The sequence below is a fragment of the Jaculus jaculus genome, chromosome 12, assembly GCF_020740685.1.
Source record: "Jaculus jaculus isolate mJacJac1 chromosome 12, mJacJac1.mat.Y.cur, whole genome shotgun sequence".
NCBI classification, from domain to species: Eukaryota; Metazoa; Chordata; class Mammalia; order Rodentia; family Dipodidae; genus Jaculus; species Jaculus jaculus.
Genome location: NC_059113.1, coordinates 38,240,549 through 38,263,599, shown reverse-complemented (window position 1 = coordinate 38,263,599; position 23,051 = coordinate 38,240,549). Strand labels below are relative to the sequence as shown.

General features: G+C 43.4%; 1 protein-coding gene across 2 annotated transcripts in view; it reads left to right on the top strand.

The window, feature by feature from the left end:
• Positions 1 to 14,311, top strand: part of Shisa6 (shisa family member 6) — a 318,370-nt gene extending 304,059 nt beyond the window's left edge. For both annotated transcript variants that reach the window (XM_004663124.2, XM_045131023.1), the window contains 3 exons: positions 8,164 to 8,220; positions 11,174 to 11,326; positions 12,221 to 14,311. In XM_004663124.2, coding sequence (XP_004663181.1) covers positions 8,164 to 8,220; positions 11,174 to 11,326; positions 12,221 to 12,771 — 761 coding nt within the window. In that variant the 3' untranslated portion in view covers positions 12,772 to 14,311. The remainder of the gene's footprint in view (positions 1 to 8,163; positions 8,221 to 11,173; positions 11,327 to 12,220) is intronic.
• The last annotated feature ends 8,740 nt before the right edge of the window (positions 14,312 to 23,051 follow it).

Below are 23,051 nucleotides of genomic sequence, written 5' to 3'. Positions count from 1 at the left end.
CAGACTCAAAGGTTTTATTAAATTGAGTTTGCAAATTCAATCCTAGCATTATATTCCTGTAACTACAAAGGAGGCATGTCATTGGGGGCATACCTGAATTCTATCCCAAAGGTACAGAGAAAGCAGTTTAAGCTCAGGCAATTTTGTGCTTACTTGCTTTTTTTTGGTTTTGATGGCTGTTTGGTGTTTTATCTCTGCTTGGATCTGTGAAAGACAGACAGCTTCTTCTACCATTGATGGAACTTCCCCAGGATCTGGAAGCTTGAAATAAATCCCTTCCTCTCATAAACTTTGTCTGGTTGGATGTTTGACCCAGCAACGTGGCACTTACTACAAATTTATATATATATATATGAAGATAGATATAGATATATAAAGAGAGATAGATATATAATTTTAATACTGTATTGTTGGGTAGATATTGTCAAATAGATAGATAGATAGATAGATAGATAGATAGATAGATAGACAGACAGATAGATGTAATACTTATGGCAATGATAATAAAAAGAAGGAAGCTTCACTGGAATAATATTAAAGCAAAGTTCACATATTTTCTGAAATTAAGTTAATTCTGAAAATTAAGATAAATATGCATTGTAATGCCTAAAGCACCTACCAAGAAAATAACTTTTAAAATATTGTGTGAGTAACAAAGTAATTTAAATGGTGTGAGAGTAACAATATCAATTCTATGTAAAATAACATACAATTTAATAAAATTCCTGTTGAATTCCCTGCAAAACATTTTAGACATGTTGTCAATATTATTCAAAAATTTCTATGAAAAGGAAAAGAAACTACAACATACAAAAATGCTTGAAAAACAAAATCAAAGTGGGAGGCTTGACCTCAATTTCAAAGAAATATCATATAGTAATCAATACCATGTGGTATTGGCAGGAGGAAAGACATGCAGACCAATGGAACAGAAAAGAAAACCTAGGAACAGACTCATGCAAATATGCATACCCGATTTTTTTTTTTTCTTAGTGAAGATGCTAAAGTAATTTAGTGGAGGAAACTTTTTTTTTAAAGAAATGATCATAGGATGATTGAGTGTGGGGAAAGTATCTTACCTTAGATTTAAAAATTAACTCAAAATGGGTCAATGATTTAAATCTATAACTTATGACTATAATGAATAAAGAACAAAGGACTGAGAGCAAGGATAGGAGTTCATAGGCCTAAATTCAGAAGCATATATAAAAGACAAAATTTGAAATTGGACTGCCTCAAAATTAAAGAATTTGCTCTGCAAGGGACAAGGCAGACCATGGGCTGGGGGATCTTCTTGGGTCAGATGATGAAGTGCTGTCAGCTGTGCATCAGACCAGGAACTAGTGTCGAGCATTTACTATTCACTAGTAAAAAACACATGCATTAATTGACATAAAATTGATCTATAGATTCAACTGATGGGTCTCCAGAGAGTTACAATATACCTGATGAAATAAAATCCAATTACAAAAGTTCTGTACTGCATGACAAAATTTATATGACACTCTTGATGTGGATACCTTAGAGATCATGGGCAGTTTAATGGCTCCTAGGGGTTAAGGAGAGGATGGGGCAGGAAGGAAGCCTATGTGAACATGTGAACGGTGAGCATGAGGAATCTATCTAGTGATAGAAAAGCCAACAGTAGGGGTGGAGAGATGGGTTATGGGTTAAGGCACTTACTTCTAAAACCTAAGGACCTATGTAAGGCAGAATCACATGTTGGTGCATGTGTCTAGAGTTCATTTGAAGTGGTTAGAGTCCCTGGTTCATCATTCCTCTCCCTCTCTCTCTCTCAAATAAATAAATAAAAATAAAATATTTTCTACAGTAGACTCTACCAGTATGAAAAATTCTATTTTGATATAGTTCTATAGTTTGGAAAAACATTACAACTTAGAAAACTGACTAGAGTCCATAGCTTTTTTTATCTGTATTTATTACAGTTGCATGCAAGTTTACAACTTTTAGGAACTAAACATCTAACTTTCAAAATGATGTAATAAGGGCTTGGCTTGTCAACACATACCTTTAATACCAGCACTCAAGAGGCCAAGGTAGAAGGATTACTGTGAGTTCACTGCCAGCCTAAGACTACATAGTGAATTCCAGGTCAGCCTTGGCTAGAGTTAAGACCCTATCTCAAAAGAAATATGTCTTTATAATATCATTTTTTTTTTTTGAGATAGGGTCTCAATCTAGCCCAGGATGACCTGGAATTGACTATGTAGTCTCAGACTGGCCTCCAACTCACAGCAATTCTCCAATCCCCGCCTCCTCAGTGCTGGGATTAAAGGTGTGCCCAATCATGCCCAGACATATTTTGCTTACAAATCATTGATTTGGGGAAGGTTTTAGTTGGTAGCCTGTCTGTCTCTGTTCCTCTGTGTCATTCTTGGCATCCAGAAGGCAGGAGCCAGGTTCACTGAAAGTCTGCTGTTCCCATGGACCGAGGGTGTTGGCTGTTGACTGAGACCTACTGGGGCTGTCAGCCTGTACAAGTAGCCCCTTTGCAGGACGTCCTTATAATCATGGTTGAGTAGAAGGAGGGAGGAAGGGGACAGAGAGAGAGAGTAGATCATCTTTGCAACCTAACCTTGGAAACAGTACACTAACTTTATTGCTGTTTGCTTGCTGCTTGTTTGGTGACAGGCTTGTGCTCTGTAGCCCTGGGTGTCCTGGAACTGCCTGGGTGGACTAGACTGGCGTCTCGCTATCATCTTGCCACTGCCTGTCAGTGCAGGGGTTTCAGGATATACTGTACGTCTGTTGCTCTCTACTCATTGAGACAGACACCGATGCCCTCTAGGTTCAATGTGCCCTGTCTAAAGTAGGAAGGGTAAGGTTCTGTGGAAGCAGGTGAAGCCGGGGGTACAACTGTGGCTATTTCTGAACATTCAGTGTGCCTCAGTTATGAAAGACTGACTTTCTGTCTTCCCAAACTACATGATATCTTCCCAAACCTCTTCTGATAATGATTCATTACTGCTAGAGGAGTTCTCATTAATCCTGGCCAAACCAAGTACACAAACATGGGCAAATCAGCCAGGAATTGGAGGATGGAGTATAAGGCCATATTACATAATTATAGCCTTGAAGATAGTGCAGTTTTATGAGCAACAAGGATAGATCACTACTAGTTATTAGTCCAACCCAGGAAGAGCAGTGTTTGTGTGTGTGTGTGTGTGTGTGTGTGTATTATACACAAGAGATAAGCTTACAACAACATGATACAGAAAGGTTAGATATAAATGGATAGGCAAAGTTTATCAGGCTAATGCAAACAGAAAGGAAGCTGGCTTGGAAACATAAATATAAGCTCAAGTGAACTGAAAGGATGAGAAAGGCACTGCACAGGACAGAATATTGCTTGATGTTGATAAAGGGAATGCTCCACAAAGAAGATATTAGCAGCACGAGCCTTTTAGTGCTGCAGACAGAATGTGTGCATGAAATATATAAAACCAGCTCTGTAATGAATGTAGAGAGAAAGAGACAGGAATGCAAGAGTAGTGGGAGACCTTAACACACCTTCCTCGGTCTCTGACAGATTAAGTAGGCAAAGAATGAATTAGGGTGTAGAGCAGCTGGATAATGTATTTCATATGCTGATTTAATAGACAGGTGTCCATTTTGCACTCTACAGAATGAAAATATATGTTTTTGGTAAGTACTCATAAAACATCTATGAGATTGCTCTTACATTAACCCACAAAGGAAATTTCAGTTCGTTTCAAAAAGAAAAATTGGGGCAGACATTGCTCTCTGACTATACTACAATAAAACTAAAAATGAATGACAAAAGTTCAGACCAATGACCCCAAGCCCTTTGAAATTTAACAATACTCTAATAAATAACCCTTGGGTCAATGAGAAACCCAGGCTGCAATTATGGGTCACTAAGAACCCAACAACAATAAGACACTGTGCACTGATGCTTATGGTGTAATGCAAGAGAAATTCACCGCTGAAGACCTGGTGTAATTGGATTGGAGCAGAGCAACTGAAAAACTATAATGAATCAATCCAAAGAAAACGATGAAGCAGAAATAAACAAATCCTAAGGTACAAAACAATGATTTGAAGATTAAAAGGTTTACAATCGGTAAGAGGCAGTGTTTTAGAAAAGAATCCCAACATGAATAAACTGCTAATTCAGAAAACACTGACAGCCAAAAAGTAAGAGGAGAAGGAATGTGCTTTCATCTTGAGCTTTGCAGGAGGCATTAGGGCTTAGAGCTAATAAAGATTTAAATACCCAATGGCTAATTCAAAGAAAAAGACATTGTAAATTGAAATTATAATTACACAGTGAGTGGATGGATAGGCTAGTATTATGTTGCCAGGTATGAGATGGCAGCACACACCACTCAGCATGTCACCTTCAGCTGCTGGCTGCAGAACACGGAGCAAAATAGCGAGCCTCTCCCCACTTCGGTTTCCTTACCTTTAAACGAGAGATGACAGCAATAAGTGCCATATGAAGTTGTCACTCAAATAACACAAGCCAAGTTTTTAGCACTTTGCTAACAGAAGGACTCTCTAAAAGACACCAGACACTTTTATTGTTGCATTCCTTCAAATTGTCCATATGCCATGTGAATAATTTCAAAGCATAGAAAAATGCATAATGATATCACTTGGCTTTATACAAAAATCATAATTTTAACACACATCCTTACAATGTTAACCCAAACAAAACAAATTTTATTTACGAACACACACATAAGTTATATATAAACAAATACAATGCAAACTTGAAATGACATAAGACACTAGAATCAAATAGAATATATGTCCAAGGAACAGGTGCATGTCTCAATACGAGAAAACCACTGTCCTCTTTGTCATACACAATTGCTATGCAATTGGTGGTGTGTTGACCTAGAAACGTTTTTAGTTATTAGCCTAAGGAAATAAGACTTGGCCAGTGATTTCTGCTCAAGGTTGTTTGAGGTAACATTATGAAACTTTCAAGCAATATAAAGACAAAAAAAAAATAGAGGAATGCTCATATACACTTAAATATGCTATGCTTAAATTAATAATTATACTTAAATCATGCATAAAAATGAAAAAAAAGCTATTCTGTAGGGAGACTATTCTGAAATCCTAGAAAACATTTAAAATATTTAAAAAGATTCAGTATATTTTGTTCATTAAATACATCAAATGGTTAATGTCTATAGCCACATCACTCTGATCCATCAGGGAAAAAAAAATGGTTAATGTTACAATGGGGAACAATGCATTTTGACCTTTATGTGTATATATGTGATGTGTGTACATTTGGGCTCTGTCCTTACTGTTGCTCATATACGAATGCTGCGGCACCAGTCTCCTACATTTGTCATTTTTATCATATGTAATAATCAAAAAAGTATCATTTCTTGATTCATTTTAGGAACTTTAATCTGTGTGAAAATGCCACACTCAGAATTATACATTATAATATTGTTTAAGTGTGTGTGTGCATATATGAGTGAGAGAGGGGGCACACAGTCATTTATACAGCAAGGAAAACACAAGGAAATGTAACAAAACGCCACAGCGGTTTTTCAGGACAGTAAGAATTTTCATCTCTATACATTTATTTCATTTGAAACAGTTTTCCTGAATGCCAACCTAGGGAAAAAAAAAGTCAAATGTTAGAAAAATATTTTGAGGGGGATTCATTAAAATTAAAGTCTCTACACTAATATCTAAATTCAAGAAATTTATCTGATGTAGCTTCATTGTTTTAAAGTGCAATACAGATTGTAATTAAGGTATTTAGTGATCTGTATGCAGTGTTTGGAAATGATAGGCCAATAACAAGTATTCATTCTACTCCACTCCTTTAGTTACATGAGAGTCACTTTAAGGACTGGTTAGGAAAAACAAAATGCATGTTGACAATAAATAGAATTGGAGAAAATTATGTAAAGTGAACTATGTTAGCCACAGGAAGACAATAGTGTATATTAAATCTCGCATGCGGATACTGGCACAGCTGATCTGAATGGTGAGTAGTGATTTCTAAAGCATGGAAAGGCTGTGGGGGAATGGGGGCAGAGGAAGGGGATAATAGTAACCAATACATTTCATCCCAACGAATAGGTTCTAGTGCCCCACAGTACAATGACCCTAAGGTGGAAGGCTGGAAATATTTCTAATTGTCATCCCTCCTCTACCTGGCCTCTCCTATATCTTGATATGTCATAATACTTAAAATCCAACAAACAAACCAAATAAGCAGATATAACCAATAACGGATTCCCCCCTGCCACTCTCTCTCAGCATTTCACTGTGTAGCCCAGACTAGCTTCAAACTCACAGCTTTTCTACCTTGGCTTCTTGAGTGTGTCCTGGGTCCTGGAATTGCAGGCGCACCCTGCCACATTGGATAATTTTCTCTTCTTACATAAATCGAGATCCAGTGTGGTAATGATTCAGCCCCTGAAGACTATCTTCCCTAACTGTAATTGTCTCTCTTGGGAAGACTCGGTGCCTTCCTGTGAGGAGTACTAGCCTGTTGCCCAAACCTGCACCCTGACTGGACAGTGTACTTGACTATTTGAAGAGCCCATCTTAAACAAACGTGACACTTCCTTGTTTTAAGACATGTTGTCTGGTAGGAGGAAACAGTGGAAATGGCCAAAGACTGGAGTGAAGAGAAATCTTGACAAGAAATAAAGGAAGAAAGGGAGGGAGGGAGGAATGAAGGAAGAGAAAGGAGGGAAGGAAGAAGGTAAGAAGGAAAGACAGAAAGGAGGAAGGAAGGAAGGTAGGCCCTGATTCAGGATATTGCTTTGGGAAGAAGATGGGATTATGAAAGATGAAAGTAGAAAAATCATGAAGATAACTAAAGTTTCATATTCCAAGCCCATGGAATATTAGTGTTGTGTGCAGGAGCTTGGCATTAAGAATAAAACGTCAGCCGGGCATGGTGGCACACGCCTGTAATCCCAGCACTCGGGAAGCAGAGGTAGGAGGATCACTGTGAGTTTGAGGCCACCCTGAGACTCCATAGTGAATTCCAGGTCAGCCTGGGCTAAAGTGAGACCCTACCTCGAAACACAAAAAAAATAAATAAATAAATAAAATAAAATGTCAAACTCACTTTTGGAATCAACGGTTTGGGGTAGGATTCAAAGGGTATAAAAGAGATCCATAAACAGCTTAAAATCTACCTCTGCTAATTAGACTGACCTCAGGCTAGAGGTGTTGATTTGAGGACAATTATTTTAGGCAAGAGGATGGAAGCTATGAACCAGAGTAGAAATCTTCATGAAGCCACCTGAGCCTAATGGAATCCCTGTGCTTAGAGAAGAGGAATATAGATAGAGTGAAGGAACTAGAGTATGAGGTCAGGGGCAGCAAAGACACTTTCAGTAAGAAAACATGTAGAAATGGAGACTGGTTTCCGAGCCCTGCAAAGATGGCAGAGTTGTAAGTCATAATTCATGGAATAGAACAAAGACCTCATGCCTTCTCTCTGCTTTGCTTTTGGCTGAAGCGCCAGTGTAAAGCATGCACACAATGTTATGTGAAAGCAATCGCATGAAGTTAAAGTATACTTTAGAGGCAAGCCAAATCATCATTCAAACCATTTTAGAAGCCTGTGGAGTGCCTTGAACTCTAAGCTTTAAGAAGTATGACTCTCTTGATTTTGTGAATTAGTCTAAGTGAGCTATTGCATTAATAGAGGAAATGCTTTTGAACTATGAAGCTGCCTCATTTAGCCAAGAGACCAGGACTCATGATCTCAGGCACTGGACATTTCCCATCAACTTGCCACATCTCAGGCAGCTTGCCCAGACCTTACTTAGGTCATGGCATTTCTTCCTGGTAAGTGACAACCCACCCACAGTAGAAGAATCTCCTTCCCAGTAAACTACCTGTGTGTGTCCCCTTTACACATGTTCCCTTGTCTCATCTCCTCCCTTCCTCCCTAATTCTATGGCTAATTAGCCAAATACAGAGGAAGCCCAATAAAGTAGGAGAGAGACTAACAGCAGGCGAGTTTCTCTGAGACTAATACACTGTCTTTTGTCTGTGTTAGAAAGGCTTCCTTTTAGACACTAGAGAGATAAAGAGATGGTGTAATGTTGTAGAGCCAGTGGAATGTCTGAACTCATGTTTTGAATTCTTCTTTATAAATTTCTTTTCTGTGACTTGCAGGTGATCGTCAGTACAACCATCCGATCTTAAGCAGCGCTACCCAGACCCCTACACATGGTGAGAGCTGACGGAGAGCACTCTGCAGTCCATCTGCTTTCTAAGTGGCTCCGTTCTAAGTATGGATGAATAAATTGTAAGGTGCCAAGGGCCAATCTCCTCCAGGCTCACAAAGCTTCACTCTTCCTTAGAGACTATGGTCCCCTTGGTGTTTCTGTCTGTAACATAAGAGTGATTTTCTGCCATAAATGGGAAAAGCTCAAACTTTTCTCAACACATTTATATTTGCAACCTATATCACTTCTTGGCATCATAAATCCAGATGTCTATGGCAAGGAGATTAATGATCTCCTCTGCCCAAAGCTACTTGTGGTATCATTTACAAATGACATGAGACTTGGTTGAACTATCTTGATTGTCCCTAAACTAATTAAGATTTAATGAAACTCAAAACTGACTTAGGCTTTAGCCTCTTGGCAGGAAGAGGCTGAAAATTACTTTATAGGGGAATGTTAGCAAAGCACCAAGGCTGAAAAGCCACTTTTCTCCCTCAGGTTCTAATTACCCCAGAAGGTCACAACTTAACATTGGGGGGCCACAGACAAAAGCTATTTTGGGGTGATTACTCAACCCAATAGAACATAAGAGAGCCATGTAAACTTGAACCTGTTAGTCGTCTTATCTCTTTGCTACAAAAGAGTGAAAACAGGAGAGATCCACTCAAAACAAAGCCAGGCCTGGTTGTGCAGGCCTGTAATCCCAGGCACTCAGGTGGCTGAGTCAGCTAAAGTTGCAAGTTAATAGCCTTTTTTTTTTTTTTTTTTTAAGGATATACAGTGAGTTCAAGGCCAGCCTGGGAAACTTAGTGAGACTTTGTCTTGAAATAAAACAAATAAATAAATAAAACCTGGCCATAAGCAGCTCCCAGTGCAGCGGAGCAAGTCTTTCTTGTATTCCTATATCGGATGATACCCTTTCCCCAGGGACTGGCAGAACCACTATTAAGACAGAAAAGGCCTGTGTCCACTGGATTAACCAAAGAGCATTAACTGGATCCTTAGTTGGAGCCATGCAATATGATAGAATCAGAAGAACTGGACAAGCAAACCTGCTGATGCAAAGATAGTAGTCTTCAGAGACCAACAGACAGAGTCAAGTTACATTATTGGAGGTCAGTTAGATGCTGAGAGGGGTGGAGGGTGAGATGGAACAGCAGATATCATGGTGGGCTGGGGAGACGTGACAAAGACACAGCCAAGATCTTCATGTCAGGGGAGGATGTGGGAGAAGAATGAGGCAGGACATTCCAAGAGGCTGGAGAACATTAACAAGAGCAGGGGCAATTGGTCAGGGCAGAAGGCCAGACAGAGGTGGCTTTGAATCAGTGGCGTGTTTCAGAAAATAGTGGCAGAAAACAGTATCTAGACGCCTTGCTTTTGGAAAGGGGAGAGCCGAGTGAGGTCCTCAGTGGGAGTAAGGTGCCAAGATAAAGAAGAAAGCCCAGTCTCCAGCAGGGCAAGAAGTGACAAGCAAGAAGTAAGGGATCTGTGGCTATTAACCAAGTCTATGGAGCAACACTCCCAGCTTCCTGCCCACTCCACTTCCTGGCATCTGTCCTTATCCATGCCAGGGAGGCTCTTTCTGTACAGCATGTTCTGATCTCTCAGGATGCAGAGCATCCCCCACCCCCTCACATATGTACCAAGCTGGCACGCACACCAGCGCATTGGCTGAAATCCTCTGGCTCGATCCCCGTGCTTGGGGTGACGATGCAGGCAGGGAGGGAGAGAAAGGCCAGAAGTTCCCTATACTTGAGGCATCCCTGGAATAAGGTCTCCTCCTAAGAGGCTCTGTCTCTCCCATGAGCCACAGAACTCTTGCAGCTGTGATGTCCCAACTTAAGAGTCTGCCCCTTTTCAGAAATTTCTCGGCCTTGAGGAATCCCAACCAAAGAACATGGAGGGATAGTACGGCCAGACTACTGCCTCATAACTACCTCACTCTTGAGAATGGATCCACTATCTCCCTGGAAACCACTTGTTGACTTTGTGGCTCTTCCTCCTTATGTCAGTCAAGCACCAAGACACTCTTTTCTCCCTCCCTAGACCTCTATTCCTGTCAGACCCCATGTCCGCTGTTCCCTCATCCAGCCCTCCCTCCTCTCTTCATTTGCTCATGTGGCCTCCAGAGGCTGCTCACTCTGCATGGATCTTCACCAGTCATCCTCTGCCTTGCCTGTTTGCCTTAATCTCCATTTCTTCCTGGGATCCTTCACCATGCCTAGCAATGAACCATGCTCCATTGTTTCCTTGCTAACTGTGGAATCTCAAGGTTCCATCCCAAAGGAAGCAGGCGGAAAAAAAAAAAAAGATCTAAGAAGCGCTGTGCCCAAGATGTCCAGTAGTTTAGAAAGGGCTTCAGTGGATTTGGAGAAAGGGATTAAAGAGAAGGGTAATGGTATGTGGCTCACAGAGGCTCATCAGGCGTGGAGCTTTGTGAGGCCCAAGGTAGCTGCTAGAGAGATGCAATGCTTGTAGATAGAGTGCGGATTGGAGCTGCTGCACGAGTGGGCTTGAACTTAGCTCCTTTAAGGTCAACGGCCTGAGCCTGAGAGGTAGGATTGCCTGCAGCTCTTAGGAAAGGTCAGCATGTTCACACAGACATGGATGACTTCATGACCCTCTTAAGTTGCATCAGCTTCCATTTCTATCAGCCAGTAGTGTGTGCATGGACAGAGAGCCCTCTGCTGAGTGTCAGAATTGAGTCCTCCATGCAAGGAACAATCAACTGCCATGGAATCCAGGGGTAGCAGAGATAGCACCGGTCCTTTGGGAGTTCTCACAAGTTGAACTGAACATGAAGGAAACTGAGTCACAGCACACATACACACCCCTGTGTCCTAGCACAGGGAAACAGAAACAGAACTAGCCAGGGATGCGACAGGAAGTAGAAAGAGAGTTGGGTCAGTTTCCCTTTGGCTGCCATAGCCTCTCTCTCTTCCCTGTCTTTGCAGAGAAGCCACGGATGAACAACATCCTGACATCAGCCACCGAGCCCTATGACCTCTCCTTCTCCCGCTCTTTCCAGAACTTGGCCCACCTACCCCCATCATATGAGTCTGCAGTGAAGACCAACCCAAGCAAGTACTCATCTCTGAAGAGGCTAAGTAAGTGAAGCCCGCGTGGGGTTCAATCTGTCTTGAGGGTTCCCAAGAACCCCTCCCTTCTCAGTGTTACTCTTGTCCCACACTCAGAGTCCATTGTGTAATCCCAAGAACATAAAGGAGGTTGTATACAGGATGAAGACAACAAATAAAATCCACACTTTTGTGCTTCTAGTCCTGAGCCCAGTCATCACCATCGTAAGAGCCAGAGCATCCAAGTGAGGGGAACATGTATGTCTGCTGTAGCCTGCCATGTGGTAGACACAGGCCTCATTTGCAAATGCTGAGCCTGGGCCGTGCTGGGTGCCCATGAGCTGGTTTCTTTTACATTGGCTTTTATTCCAGAGGTGGTGCTGCTATGTTCCTACATTGTTGATGAAGAACGTTTTCACAAGTGCCTCCTAGCTGAACATCTTTGCACCTTAGCTTCCATAAAGAGGGGCTCTGGAAGCAGTTGGCTCTGCGTAGGTGCTTTAGCAGGTCTTGGGGCGGGGGAGAAATTCTACTCGGGACCACATGCAGTAGATGACGCAGAGAAATGTTAGGAGCTCACTGGGTTTCCCATCAGCTCTGCCATGAGCCACTAAGACAGTCCCTTAAATTCCTTCCACCCAGGGTGGTCCGTGGACCAGGAGCAGTACCTAGGAGCCTGTCAGAGGTGCAGACTCTAGGCACAGGCAGAATCAGCCTTTCATAAGCCTTGGGAGTAGCACAGGCAAGGGGGGAGTGCCTGGGGCATCAGCTGTCCAAGCTCTGGTTCCTTGTGGATAAATCCAAGGAGCTCATGTTCTCCCTGGAGAACTCCAGGCCTGTGGTTGAGCAAAAGGGCTACAGGGCACCCCTGGCCCCCACCCTGCCTGCTGTCACCCACCGCCCTCTCTCTGTGTCTCTCTGCAGCTGACAAAGAGGCTGACGAGTATTACATGAGGCGGAGGCACCTGCCCGACCTCGCAGCCCGCGGCACCCTGCCCCTCAATGTCATCCAGATGTCACAACAGAAGCCGTTACCACGGGAACGACCACGCAGGCCCATCAGGGCCATGTCCCAGGACAGGGTCCTGTCCCCACAGCGGGGCCTGCCTGATGAATTCGGCATGCCCTACGACCGCATTTTGTCAGACGAACAGCTGCTCTCCACGGAGCGCCTGCACTCCCAGGACCCTCTGCTGTCCCCCGAGCGGACGGCCTTCCCTGAGCAGTCGCTGTCACGGGCCATCTCTCACACGGACGTCTTTGTGTCCACGCCCGTGCTGGACCGCTACCGCATGACCAAGATGCACTCCCATCCCAGTGCCTCCAATAACTCATATGCCACCCTGGGCAAGAGCCAGACAGCAGCCAAGCGCCACGCCTTTGCCTCCCGCAGACACAACACTGTGGAGCAGCTGCACTACATCCCAGGCCACCACACCTGCTACACCGCCAGCAAGACTGAAGTGACCGTGTGACCGGTGGGCATGGCCGGGCTAGTTGGCAGGGGCAGGCCAGGGCAGGACAGGGTTCAAAGGCACAGCTTCAAGCCTTGTTCTTGTCCTCTCCCTGGTCCCACCCATTGGAGCTGAGCTGCAGGTGGGCTGCCTTTATTTGGAAAGCCATGCCCACCAGGGGTGTGCCCTAATGGCCTGGTCCAACAAACACAGACCAGGATACACAGCAATTGCTCTGGTTCTTCCAGTAGAATCTGTAGGGAGTGAGAGGAGAGGAGAGGCCCCAGTCTCCCTCACCACTTGCACCAACTCCCTTCAGTACCCGCCTTTCCCTTTCCCCTCCTGGGAAGTCAGATGCAGGTTCTGCCAGCCAGAGGACCCTTGCCTGACAGTGGTCTGAAGCTGCCTGGGTTTGAATGTGCAGTCAGTTGGATGACCAAATAGGCTACTGGGTCTCTATCTTGTACCTAGAACCACATCAGAGAAATCTCCTAGTGCCTAAAAATTGCCTGCTCGCTCTCAGCCAGAGAGCTGCTGTGTCCATAAGCACAATATGATTCTCTTTTGCCTGCTGGAGCTCTGGTCCCCACCAAGTGATCTGTCCCTTGTTGGATGCCTGTCCTAGAGGGATAGCCTTTGCTGTTTCACCCTCAGGCTATCTGGGGTTTTAGTTCCTGTATTCAAAAGAAGAGGTAGCAAAGGGATGCAATGATGTTAGGGGTACCATCACAGCCACCTGATTGTCTCCCCACTTCTTCCAGGCCTCTAGGTCTGAACGATGATCGTATCTCAGGCCTGCCTTCCCCACCCCTGCTCTGCTCCCAGCAGGCACCTGCAGAGGGCAGAGGGCCAGGGTAGGGAGGGCCACTGTGATGCCCGGGATCTCAGGAGCTCACCATTCTCATTTTCTAGGGCTCTGCCTGTGTCCCCTGCCACATGCCTCAGGAAGGACAGAGGCAGAAAGTTGCAGATAGAGGAAGCTTAGTCCCATAGATATGCGCCAGGTGGTTGTGCTGGACACTGCCCACTCCTTTCCTTTATCTCTGCCCAGTTCACAAGATCTTCTCTCTGTTTAGAAATCTCCTCTCTCTCTCTCTCTCTCTCTCTCTCTCTCTCTCTCTCTCTCTCTCTCTCACTCTCACCCTCACTCTCACTCTCTCTTTCTCTCTCTCTTCCCATACCCCTCTGCTTGCCCTGCCTTCTGCAATTCCATTCCTTGATGTTCGTTCCTCAGACCAGTGGATCCAAAGGACCAAGACCCATTGGCAAATGCAAATGAATAATGGTACTCCAGGCTGTTTATCTGGGGGTTGCCACATTAACTCCTCCCTGCAGAGGTACTCTGGCATCAGACAGATCCCCCCTAAACTCTGTTAAGGTCCCCACTACTAGCCCAGCTCAGCACCTTCTCTGAAGACAGCAGCTCCACCCCTATATGATCAGTGACTGAAGATAACTCTCTTCTCAGACAAGGTGCCTATTTGGGCTGGGCCTGGAGGGATTCAGTTCTATCTGGTGAAGTAGTGATATCAAAATTAAAAAAAAAAAAAGTATGGCCAGGGTACAGCAGCAATATACATGTGTGGGATTTTACAGTTCCTCAGTTCTGCATGGATTGACCCTTAAAAAGTAATATGAGGTAGAAGGAATGCATGGTGTCTGTTCTGATAAATTTTAATCTAGCCAAGACCGCCAACCACAGAGAAGTCAGCAGACTTCTTCCTCTCACAATGTTCAAGAGCTGCAGTGTTCTTGGTCTCTTCCTCTCTGGGGTGAGATTTCTCTGACACCCCAGGGCCAGAAGGCCAGAGTCAGCACTGATTCTGTCAGCTTCACTCCCCACAAACACATAAACCTTCTTAAGGGCTGGTCCCCACTGGTTTATAAGTGTTTGTTTGTTCCAGAAGGTAAGGCTAAAGGGCTAGAAAAGAGGAAGTCTGTCTACATAGCACAGTGGTGCACTCCAAAAATCCAAAGTGTGTCTCACTTCTAGCCCCTGAGTCCATCACCCTCAAACTCTCTAACTCTTGACTAGTTTCCTGGAAGGACATCTTCTGCTGGGGGGGAGGACATGGTTGAGAATGTCCCTCCAGGTGTCTATAATGTCCCATCAGACCATCTTCCAGACACCAACTTCTATCATCCTCTGGTGGACATTTTACACCAAGCTCTTCCCCCAACCCTGGTCTGAAAAGGATTTCTGTATAACTGTGTGTTTCATGGGTCATTTGATAGTTTGATTCTAATACATTTATCATTGCTGCTTGACCACTGTCTGATTTAAACTCCCTGGTGTATGTTGTACCAGAAAATTCTGATGGGATTCTTTTACTAAAGGGGTTTCCTATGCTTCACTCTTGGGAGGGAAGGAATAACAGAAAAAGAAGTAGGTCTGTAACCCTTACTGCAATTCAGTGATTCTCTATCTCAAAATCTGGGAAATCATGTCTTAATTGGGACATATACAGCAGATCCCCCTTTATTCAGTTTTGCACACCTGAATTCAGTTACCTACAGTTAACCATGTTCCAAAAATATAAATATTTGTCTTAACTCTTTCAGGAGTCCACACTCACATAGCTTTTATTACTCTATATTGTGATAAATTGTTCTATTACTTGGTAATCTCTTCCTGTGCCTAATAGTCTAATTAACAAATTAAAATTTATCATAGATGTGTATGTATAAGAAAAAAACCGTAGTATATATTAACTTTGGTACTATCTACAGTTTCAGGCATGTACTGGGGTGTTGGAACGTACCCCTAAGCCAGAAGGGAGGACCACTGGATCCCATTCAGTTGTCCACCCATTGTTAAGGAACCAACAAAGCCACATTACCATATGAGTTCATTTAAGAGTAACTTCTGGGGCTGGGACCCAGATGCCAGGCTAGCCTAAGCAGGCAGGTGTCCTCTGCCACGAATACCACACATGTCATAACTCTCATGACAAAGCATACTTGCCCCGATATAGGAAATCCAGATCTTCCCTCTGTGTGATTTGTTCTTCCTTGCATGAATCCATTGCCCTGGAGTCTAGACAGGGCTCTTCCACTCTCAGCGTTCTTGCTGAAGACCTCATGATCCCTCATAGCCTTCCATTATTCCCATCTTACTTCTTCTAGTGAATGCTTGGCATAATGTATTCATGAGTCCCAAAGGCTGGCCAAGAGTTCCTTACCCTCCAAACTGAACTCTTGCCTCAGGACTCTGAGTGTCTTGGACATTAATGTATTTCCATGAGAAACTCCCAGTCATTTCTCCAGCTGAGCTCTCTCTCCTGCTTCCACTTTCACACTCAACTTCACCTCTGTTTTCTCAAGATTCCTCCTCGTTTCCTCTCACCTCTCTCTTCCTCTATTTTCCCTTTATAGACCCCAACTTTCCCTTGGCCCAGTCATAGTTTCTAGTTTTAAGAATTAGAACTCTTGATGTAAACACTGGAAGAATCAGATAATTTTCAGGCCATCACTGGTTTAGTCACTTCCTTTACTTGCAAGGTGATGTCCAAGGACATGAGGTCATGGAGACTCTTCACCCTCTGATCTCGGGAAGGGAAGGGAAAGGAAGGGAAGGGAAGGGAAGGGAAGGGAAGGGAAGGGAAGGGAAGGGAAGGGAAGGGAAGGGAAGGGAAGGGAAGGGAAGGGAAGGGAAGGGAAGGGAAGGGAAGGGAAGGGAAGGGAAGGGAAGGGAAGGGAAGGGAAGGGAAGGGAAGGGAAGGGAAAGGAAGAGAAGGGAAGGGAAGGGAAGCGAGAGGGATGCCTGGCCAGAGTTGCTGTGGGCCAGAAGATCCGCTTTGGTTCCTGCTGCTGCAAGACCCAAGAAGCACCTGACCCATCCTACTATTACCCCTGAGTCTCCTTCTCTGGCCAAAGATTCACCCTCAGGGCTCATAGCCCCTATTCCCATTCCAACACCCTTTTTGCCGGTAGGCATCATAGCTCCCTCTTTTCCCCAAAGATGTGAGTACCTCATAATTCTCTAATCATGGAGGAATGTCATCCCAACCTCCCTGTCTCCAAACTCAACCCATTGCCTTCAGAGGTTCCTTGGCTTCCATCTGTCTCCCCAGTTCCTCCCACTGACACCTGTAGACTGGACCCAATGTCATTTTGAAAGGGCTGACCATTACTTGGACCCCTGAAAGTCCCTGCTTGGGGAAAAGCATGCACACACATTATGTTTGCATGCATCCCTCTAGCATCAACTCTGAATCTAGGGAACTTGGAATATTTTTTTAAGGAAGTTTACTGTGCTCAAAAGTTATTTGTTTTGTAAGTGCTTCATTTTAAAAGCAGATCTAATGGAAAGACATGTCTTTCCTGGGCTCTACATTTGATGTGGGAAGGCAGCATATCAAGGAAAAGATAAAAACACAAGCTGAGTTTCTGGAAGCACGATTTTCAGCTGAGCTTTTCTCCATCTTGCCATGTGATTAAGGCAAGAATCATGTCCCCCCTCAGTGCCTCAGTTTTTCCCATCTACAAAAATGAAAGACCTTGACTAGAACAGCCCCAAAGTTTCATCTACTTATATTCTAGGGTTTTCATTCCCCCACAATACCCTTTCTTTTTACCATGCTCCACCATGTCTCAGCTAAGCTGTACCCATTCCACTCCATCTGCCTCCTAGTGACATCCTCAGAAGCTCTAGACAACTGCAAGGCACCTCGCCAGATTCTGGGTGGAATCAATGGGTTCATCCACCCACAGATGTTCTCATACCTTAATGTTAAGGGCCAAACCATTCCACAAGTCACCCACCAACTACAGGTTCTGGAAGCCTCTCATATTCACATGCCTACAGTTTCTGTCCCTCATTGTGAAGTTAGGAGGTTGGAGTTTCTTTTTTTTTTTTTTATGTGGTCCTTATAGCTGGAGGGAGGCAATTCTAACTTTGGAGAGGGGAGAGGCTGGAATATAAAGATTTAGAGGTCTCTTCACAACATTTGGACATAGATTTGTATCTAAAGACAACTAGAAAACTCATTCTAGGCCCCAGAGGCACATGCTTCATTAAGGATCTGTGTGGCAAAGATACTACCCTTTATCCAGACTATGCGTCCTGGACGACCACGTCTGGATGCTGAGGCTCCATCCAACTGGAGAGGATGAGGCACCATCACCTGGGCTGCTGGGAAGTGGGCACTCACCCCATCCCAGTATCTTTCTACCCTCCTCGTCATGCTGGCATCCTTCCTGTGAAGGCTTGAGAAGCTCGGATGGAAATTCCAAGTCAACATCATCAAACCCACCTTGTAAATCAACACACACATTAACCATTTGTCATGCAGAAAAAATGATGTCACGTGTTGCTCAATCACCCCCTCCTGATGAAGGAGGAGAGGACCCTGCTTTCCACCTTGCATTGACTCTCAGACGCCACTCTGCGGGAGAACCCACCCACTTGCTTCATAGTGGCAAATATCCCTCTAGTTCTACAAACTCAACTAGACATTTTGTAGTAAAGAATTCTTGAAATTCTCTAATAAAAACGCAATTCTTACTGTAATATTTTTAGTTTGGGGACACAATTTCCTAAAGGGGGGGAGTTAAGGAACATTTTTATGCATTAGCCCAATTTATGGATTATATGTTTATTATATGGTAGCATTGATGAGAAGTACCTTTCTATCTGTACCTTTGCACAGTTTCTTCATTACTTGTAGGAAAGCTTCATGAAGAGCAGTGCTCCTGTTACTGTTTCTGTAAATCTCTTCATTCTATTTACCTGTCAAAGCACATCCTATATGTACTGTAAATGAATACTGCTTTAGTAAGATTTAGTCCTGAGGATTTTTCCACTTTTGTCAGTAACAGATATTTATGGATTAAAAAAAAAATAAAGCTGTTTCAACATAACCTTGTCTCTTAAAGTAGCCACATGCTTTCATTCACAGAGCTAAGACCAAGATAGTCAAAGGGTAAGGAAGAATGCGGGAAAATCACACTTGAAGATGGAAGCAGAAATTAACTGCAAGCAGGGGCTAGGGGACTTTTGGGGTGATAAGACTAGTTTAAAATTGGATTATAACCAGGCTTGGTGGTGTATGCCCATAATCCCAAAACTCAAGAGGCTGAGCTAGGGAGGATTATGAATTTGAAGCCATCTGAGGTACATTGCAAGATGTTGTCTCAAGAATTAAAAAAAGAGCTGGGATGTGAGCTCAGTCAGTAAAGTCCTTATCCTATAAGCCTGGAGGCTTGATATTGATCCCCAAAACCCACATGGAAATGCTGACTGTGGTGGCATGAGCCTGTAATCCCAGCACCAGAGAGGCAGACAGCTGGAGCCCTGAGGATAACTGAATAATTAGTCTAGCCCATAGGTAAGCTGCAGGCCAATGAGAGACCTTGTCTCAAAAGACAGTGGACAGCATACCTGAGGAATGATATATGAGGTTGCCCTCTGGTCTACACATGCATATGGCACAGCATGCAATGTACCTACACACATATGAAACAATATGCATAGAAGCACACCACCCACATGCAATGCAACATGTCAAAAATGGATTAGGGTGATGGTTGCACATACATATAAACCTACCCCGATCACAAAAGTGTACACTCACAATGAGCGAATGTTGTGGTATACAAATCAGATATTAGTTGTGCTTTGAAAAAGGAGGGAAAAAGGGAATGGAGAAAGATAAGCCCCAGGACAGAGACAGTACACCAGCTGAAAGGAGGATCAAAAGTTCCAATGCTGTGTCTACATTCATCTACTCCAGCACCATTATCTTTGGCTCCTAGGTCTTAGTTTGTTTTTAAAGTGAGTTCCTATAGCTACCTTAGTGTGTTAGAATAAAGGTGGTTAAGTATTCAGGACACCTAACCCAATGCATGAAGTTCACCATGAAAATTGATTTAGATTTGCTGTTTGCTAAAGACTCTCATTCTCTGGATGGGGTCTTTGATGTTATTTTCTTTGGTGCCATGTGCACTTTGACTGCCAAGGTGATCTGTTGATCACCAGAGCCTAGATACCAGCTGAGCAAACAAAGTGTTGCCAACAGCACAGTTGGTGTGCACCCACAATCTTACCTCTTAATTTGTGTGTGTGTGTGTGTATCTCAGTATATGTGTATGGGGGGTATGTGTGCACATGTATGTGAAAACCAGAGGGTGAGATTGGGTGTACTTCTCAATCACTTTACACCTTGTCTTTTTGAGACAGTCTTTCACTGAAGCTGGAGCTCAATGATTCAACTAGACCAGCTGACCATTGAGTCTCCACCTACCCAGCACTAGCATGTTAAGCATCCAAACTCAATTTCTCATATCCACAAAGCATACACTTTACTGACTGAGCCATCTCCCCTGCCCCAAAGTCTCTTTCCTTAAATAGGCTAAACATGTTTTCCTTTCAATATCAACTCTAGCAACTCACCCTTTTCTCTTTGATTTGCAAAGCTAACACATTTCTAGTTGCAAACTGGTGATATATGAACGAATAAAGTTTTGATATGCTATCACTATCTATACAAGACCAAGAGAAAACTCAGGTTGAAGAACTGAAATGGGGGACTTCTAAATAATTACCTGTAGGTGTCACATTATATACTGTGCATCTTTTTCTCCCCCTGGTTGAGCACAAGAATAAAGCTCAAAATCTCCAGGAAAATGAAGGTGTCTCCTTTAGTGATGAGCTCTAAATAGCCTTCAGTTTCTAGCTTTGGTGAGTTTTGACTCTTCTCAGTGTCTATGGCCAACTCCATCGACAAGTTTGTCTGGTTAGCAGTGAGAGCAGCACTCCTGTTCTTTCTACCACCTCCTCTGCCCTGTTCCCTGCAGAGCGTGACAGAAGCGACTCCTCCAGTGTTGAGCACTGGTTTTCTTTTCTACTCATTACCTGGAAGAGATCTGGGCCTACCCAGGGTTCACTTCCACAAGAAAGAAAGAAAAAAAATGAAGCTCCTCTAATGAAAAGTGCAAACAGTATTAATTAATAGTCAGAAACATATACATTTAAAAAGCCTTTAATCCCAGAACTTGGGAGGCAGAGGTAGGAGAATCACCATAAGTTTGAAGTCACCCTGAGACTACATAGTGAATTCCAGGTAAACCTGGACTAGAGTGAGACTCTACCTTGAAAAACCAAAAAAGGAATGAAAATTTGCCAGGGTTAACTTACTATTTAGCCAAAGAACCATGTGGTTTTCTTCTAGAGTCTATGTCTTTCCAAGCCTTAGGCTTTCAGCTTCATTTTGCCCTCCAAGGCTACAGAGGAAGCAAAAATACTGAACCATAGGAACAGCAAGGTTTTCAGGGAATATTAAAAAAAAAAAAATCTCTTATGTGGCTCAACATTTTTGTCCTTAGCAGTACTAGGAGTTGAACTAAGGGATTTTCATGGACAAGGCAGGTGATCTGCTGCTGTGTTATACCTCCAGCACTTTGTTATACTTATTTTGAAGTAGGATCTTGCTAGGTTTGCCAGGCTGCTCTTGATATCAATCACAACATACCCTGGGCCAGCCTACAACTTGTGATCCTTCTCTCTCAGCCTCCTAGATTTGCTATGATTTTGTCACCATGCCTAGCAGACTTAAAGTTTTATGATTTCTCAAAAATAACATCTTGTCCTGTCAAAGAAATCCCAAAGTTTTCATTTTCTCAGAAAGTTTTCAGAATTTCATGAGTTTTACCATTTTGCCTCCAAAAATGCAGCTAAAAGGTGGTTCAGGAAGAGCTCTCTCCACAGAGAGGAGAAAATTTTTTTTCTTCACTTTAGTCTCAATCTAAAATTTAAGTTGTAGAGATGAACAGTAACCAACCAGGGAGTTTGAAAGATTCTCATCTGGACCATTTACAAGAGCTATCTCTGTGAAACCATCACGGCAGGCACAAGAAGGCCTCCTCTGCTCCAGAGGGACATGGCTCTTTATTTTTTAAAATATTTTATCTTTAATTATTTATTTGACAGAGAAAGTGGTAGAAAGAGAGAGAGAGAGAATGGGCGCGCCAGGGCCTCCAGCTACTACAAATGAACGCCGGATGTATACGCCCCCTTGTGCATCTGGCTAACATGGGTCCTGGGGAATAGAACCTGGGTCCTTTGGCATTACAGGCAAATGCCTTAACCGCTAAGCAATGTCTGCAGCCTGGACATTGCTCTTTATTTCAGCCTTGGAGAAAGCAATAGGCAACATTTTAGCTTCTGCTTCTCAAAGTGGGGCCCATAGAGCCATAGTAGCGGGTCACCTAACACTCAATCCATTGTCCATGCCCAGGGTGCAGGCAGCCAAGAATCCCCAGTGTTGGGACCTTGGAATTTGTGTATGTATTAAATCTTGATAAGAACATCATTTGGAAATTTACCTTTTTTTTTTTTTTTTTTTTTTTTTTGGTTTTTCAAGGTAGGGTCTCGTTCTAGCTCAGGCTGACCTGGAATTCACTATGTAGCCTTAGGGTGGCCTCAAACTCACAGTGATCATCCTATCTCTGCCTGCTGAGTGCTGGGATTAAAGGTGGTCTCCACCATGCCCGGCTTGGAATTTTAATTTTTCAGTTTTGAAACTGTTTACCAATATGATAACGAGCTTCAGTTCTGAGGATCAGGGTAGCCTTGGTCTATATCACTAGTTTTAGTGAACAAATTAAGGGGAGAATGAGTTTGCAAATGATATGTACTTAGGAAATGGGAGAAAATCTGGGTATAGTGCATAAATTATCTGTAAGAAAGGTTAATATAAGAGAAGTTGCGTGGCTTCTCAAGAGAGCCCCATAAGGCTAAATAGGAATCTTTAGATTTCACACACATTGAGTGTCAAAATGTGAAAGGAGACAAGGATGTGGATGTGGACACAGAACAAGACCTGCAGGCAGAAAAGAGTGCTGTGGGGTGATTGGAGCTGCTCCTTTGACTTCTAGGGAAGGAAGAGGATCATGGCCATCAAAGGTGGTTCCTGGCGAAGCCCAGTCTCCTTCCAGTGTGAGGAAGGTCACTGTGACACACAGGACAGGCTGGCTGTGCCATTATAATCATGTCAAAACCTTCTTCAAAGATCAAAGATTATTTTTGCCCCATGCTGATCTGTTGGACTTCTGCTATTTTTTTTCTCACCCTTACTCAAGAGCCCAGCAATACATGCAGCAGCCACGTCTCCTGTCACATAGCAAAGGGAAAAGAGAATTCTAGAAGTCTGGCCAGAATAATTAAGTGGCAGCCTGCAGTGGCACATGTCATTTCCACTCATATCTTCTTGATTGGACCTGGCTACACAGTCCGGTCCCACCCGAGGAGAGCCAGGAAGTATTATTCTACAAAGAGCACAGCAGAGAACAGGAAGTATCCA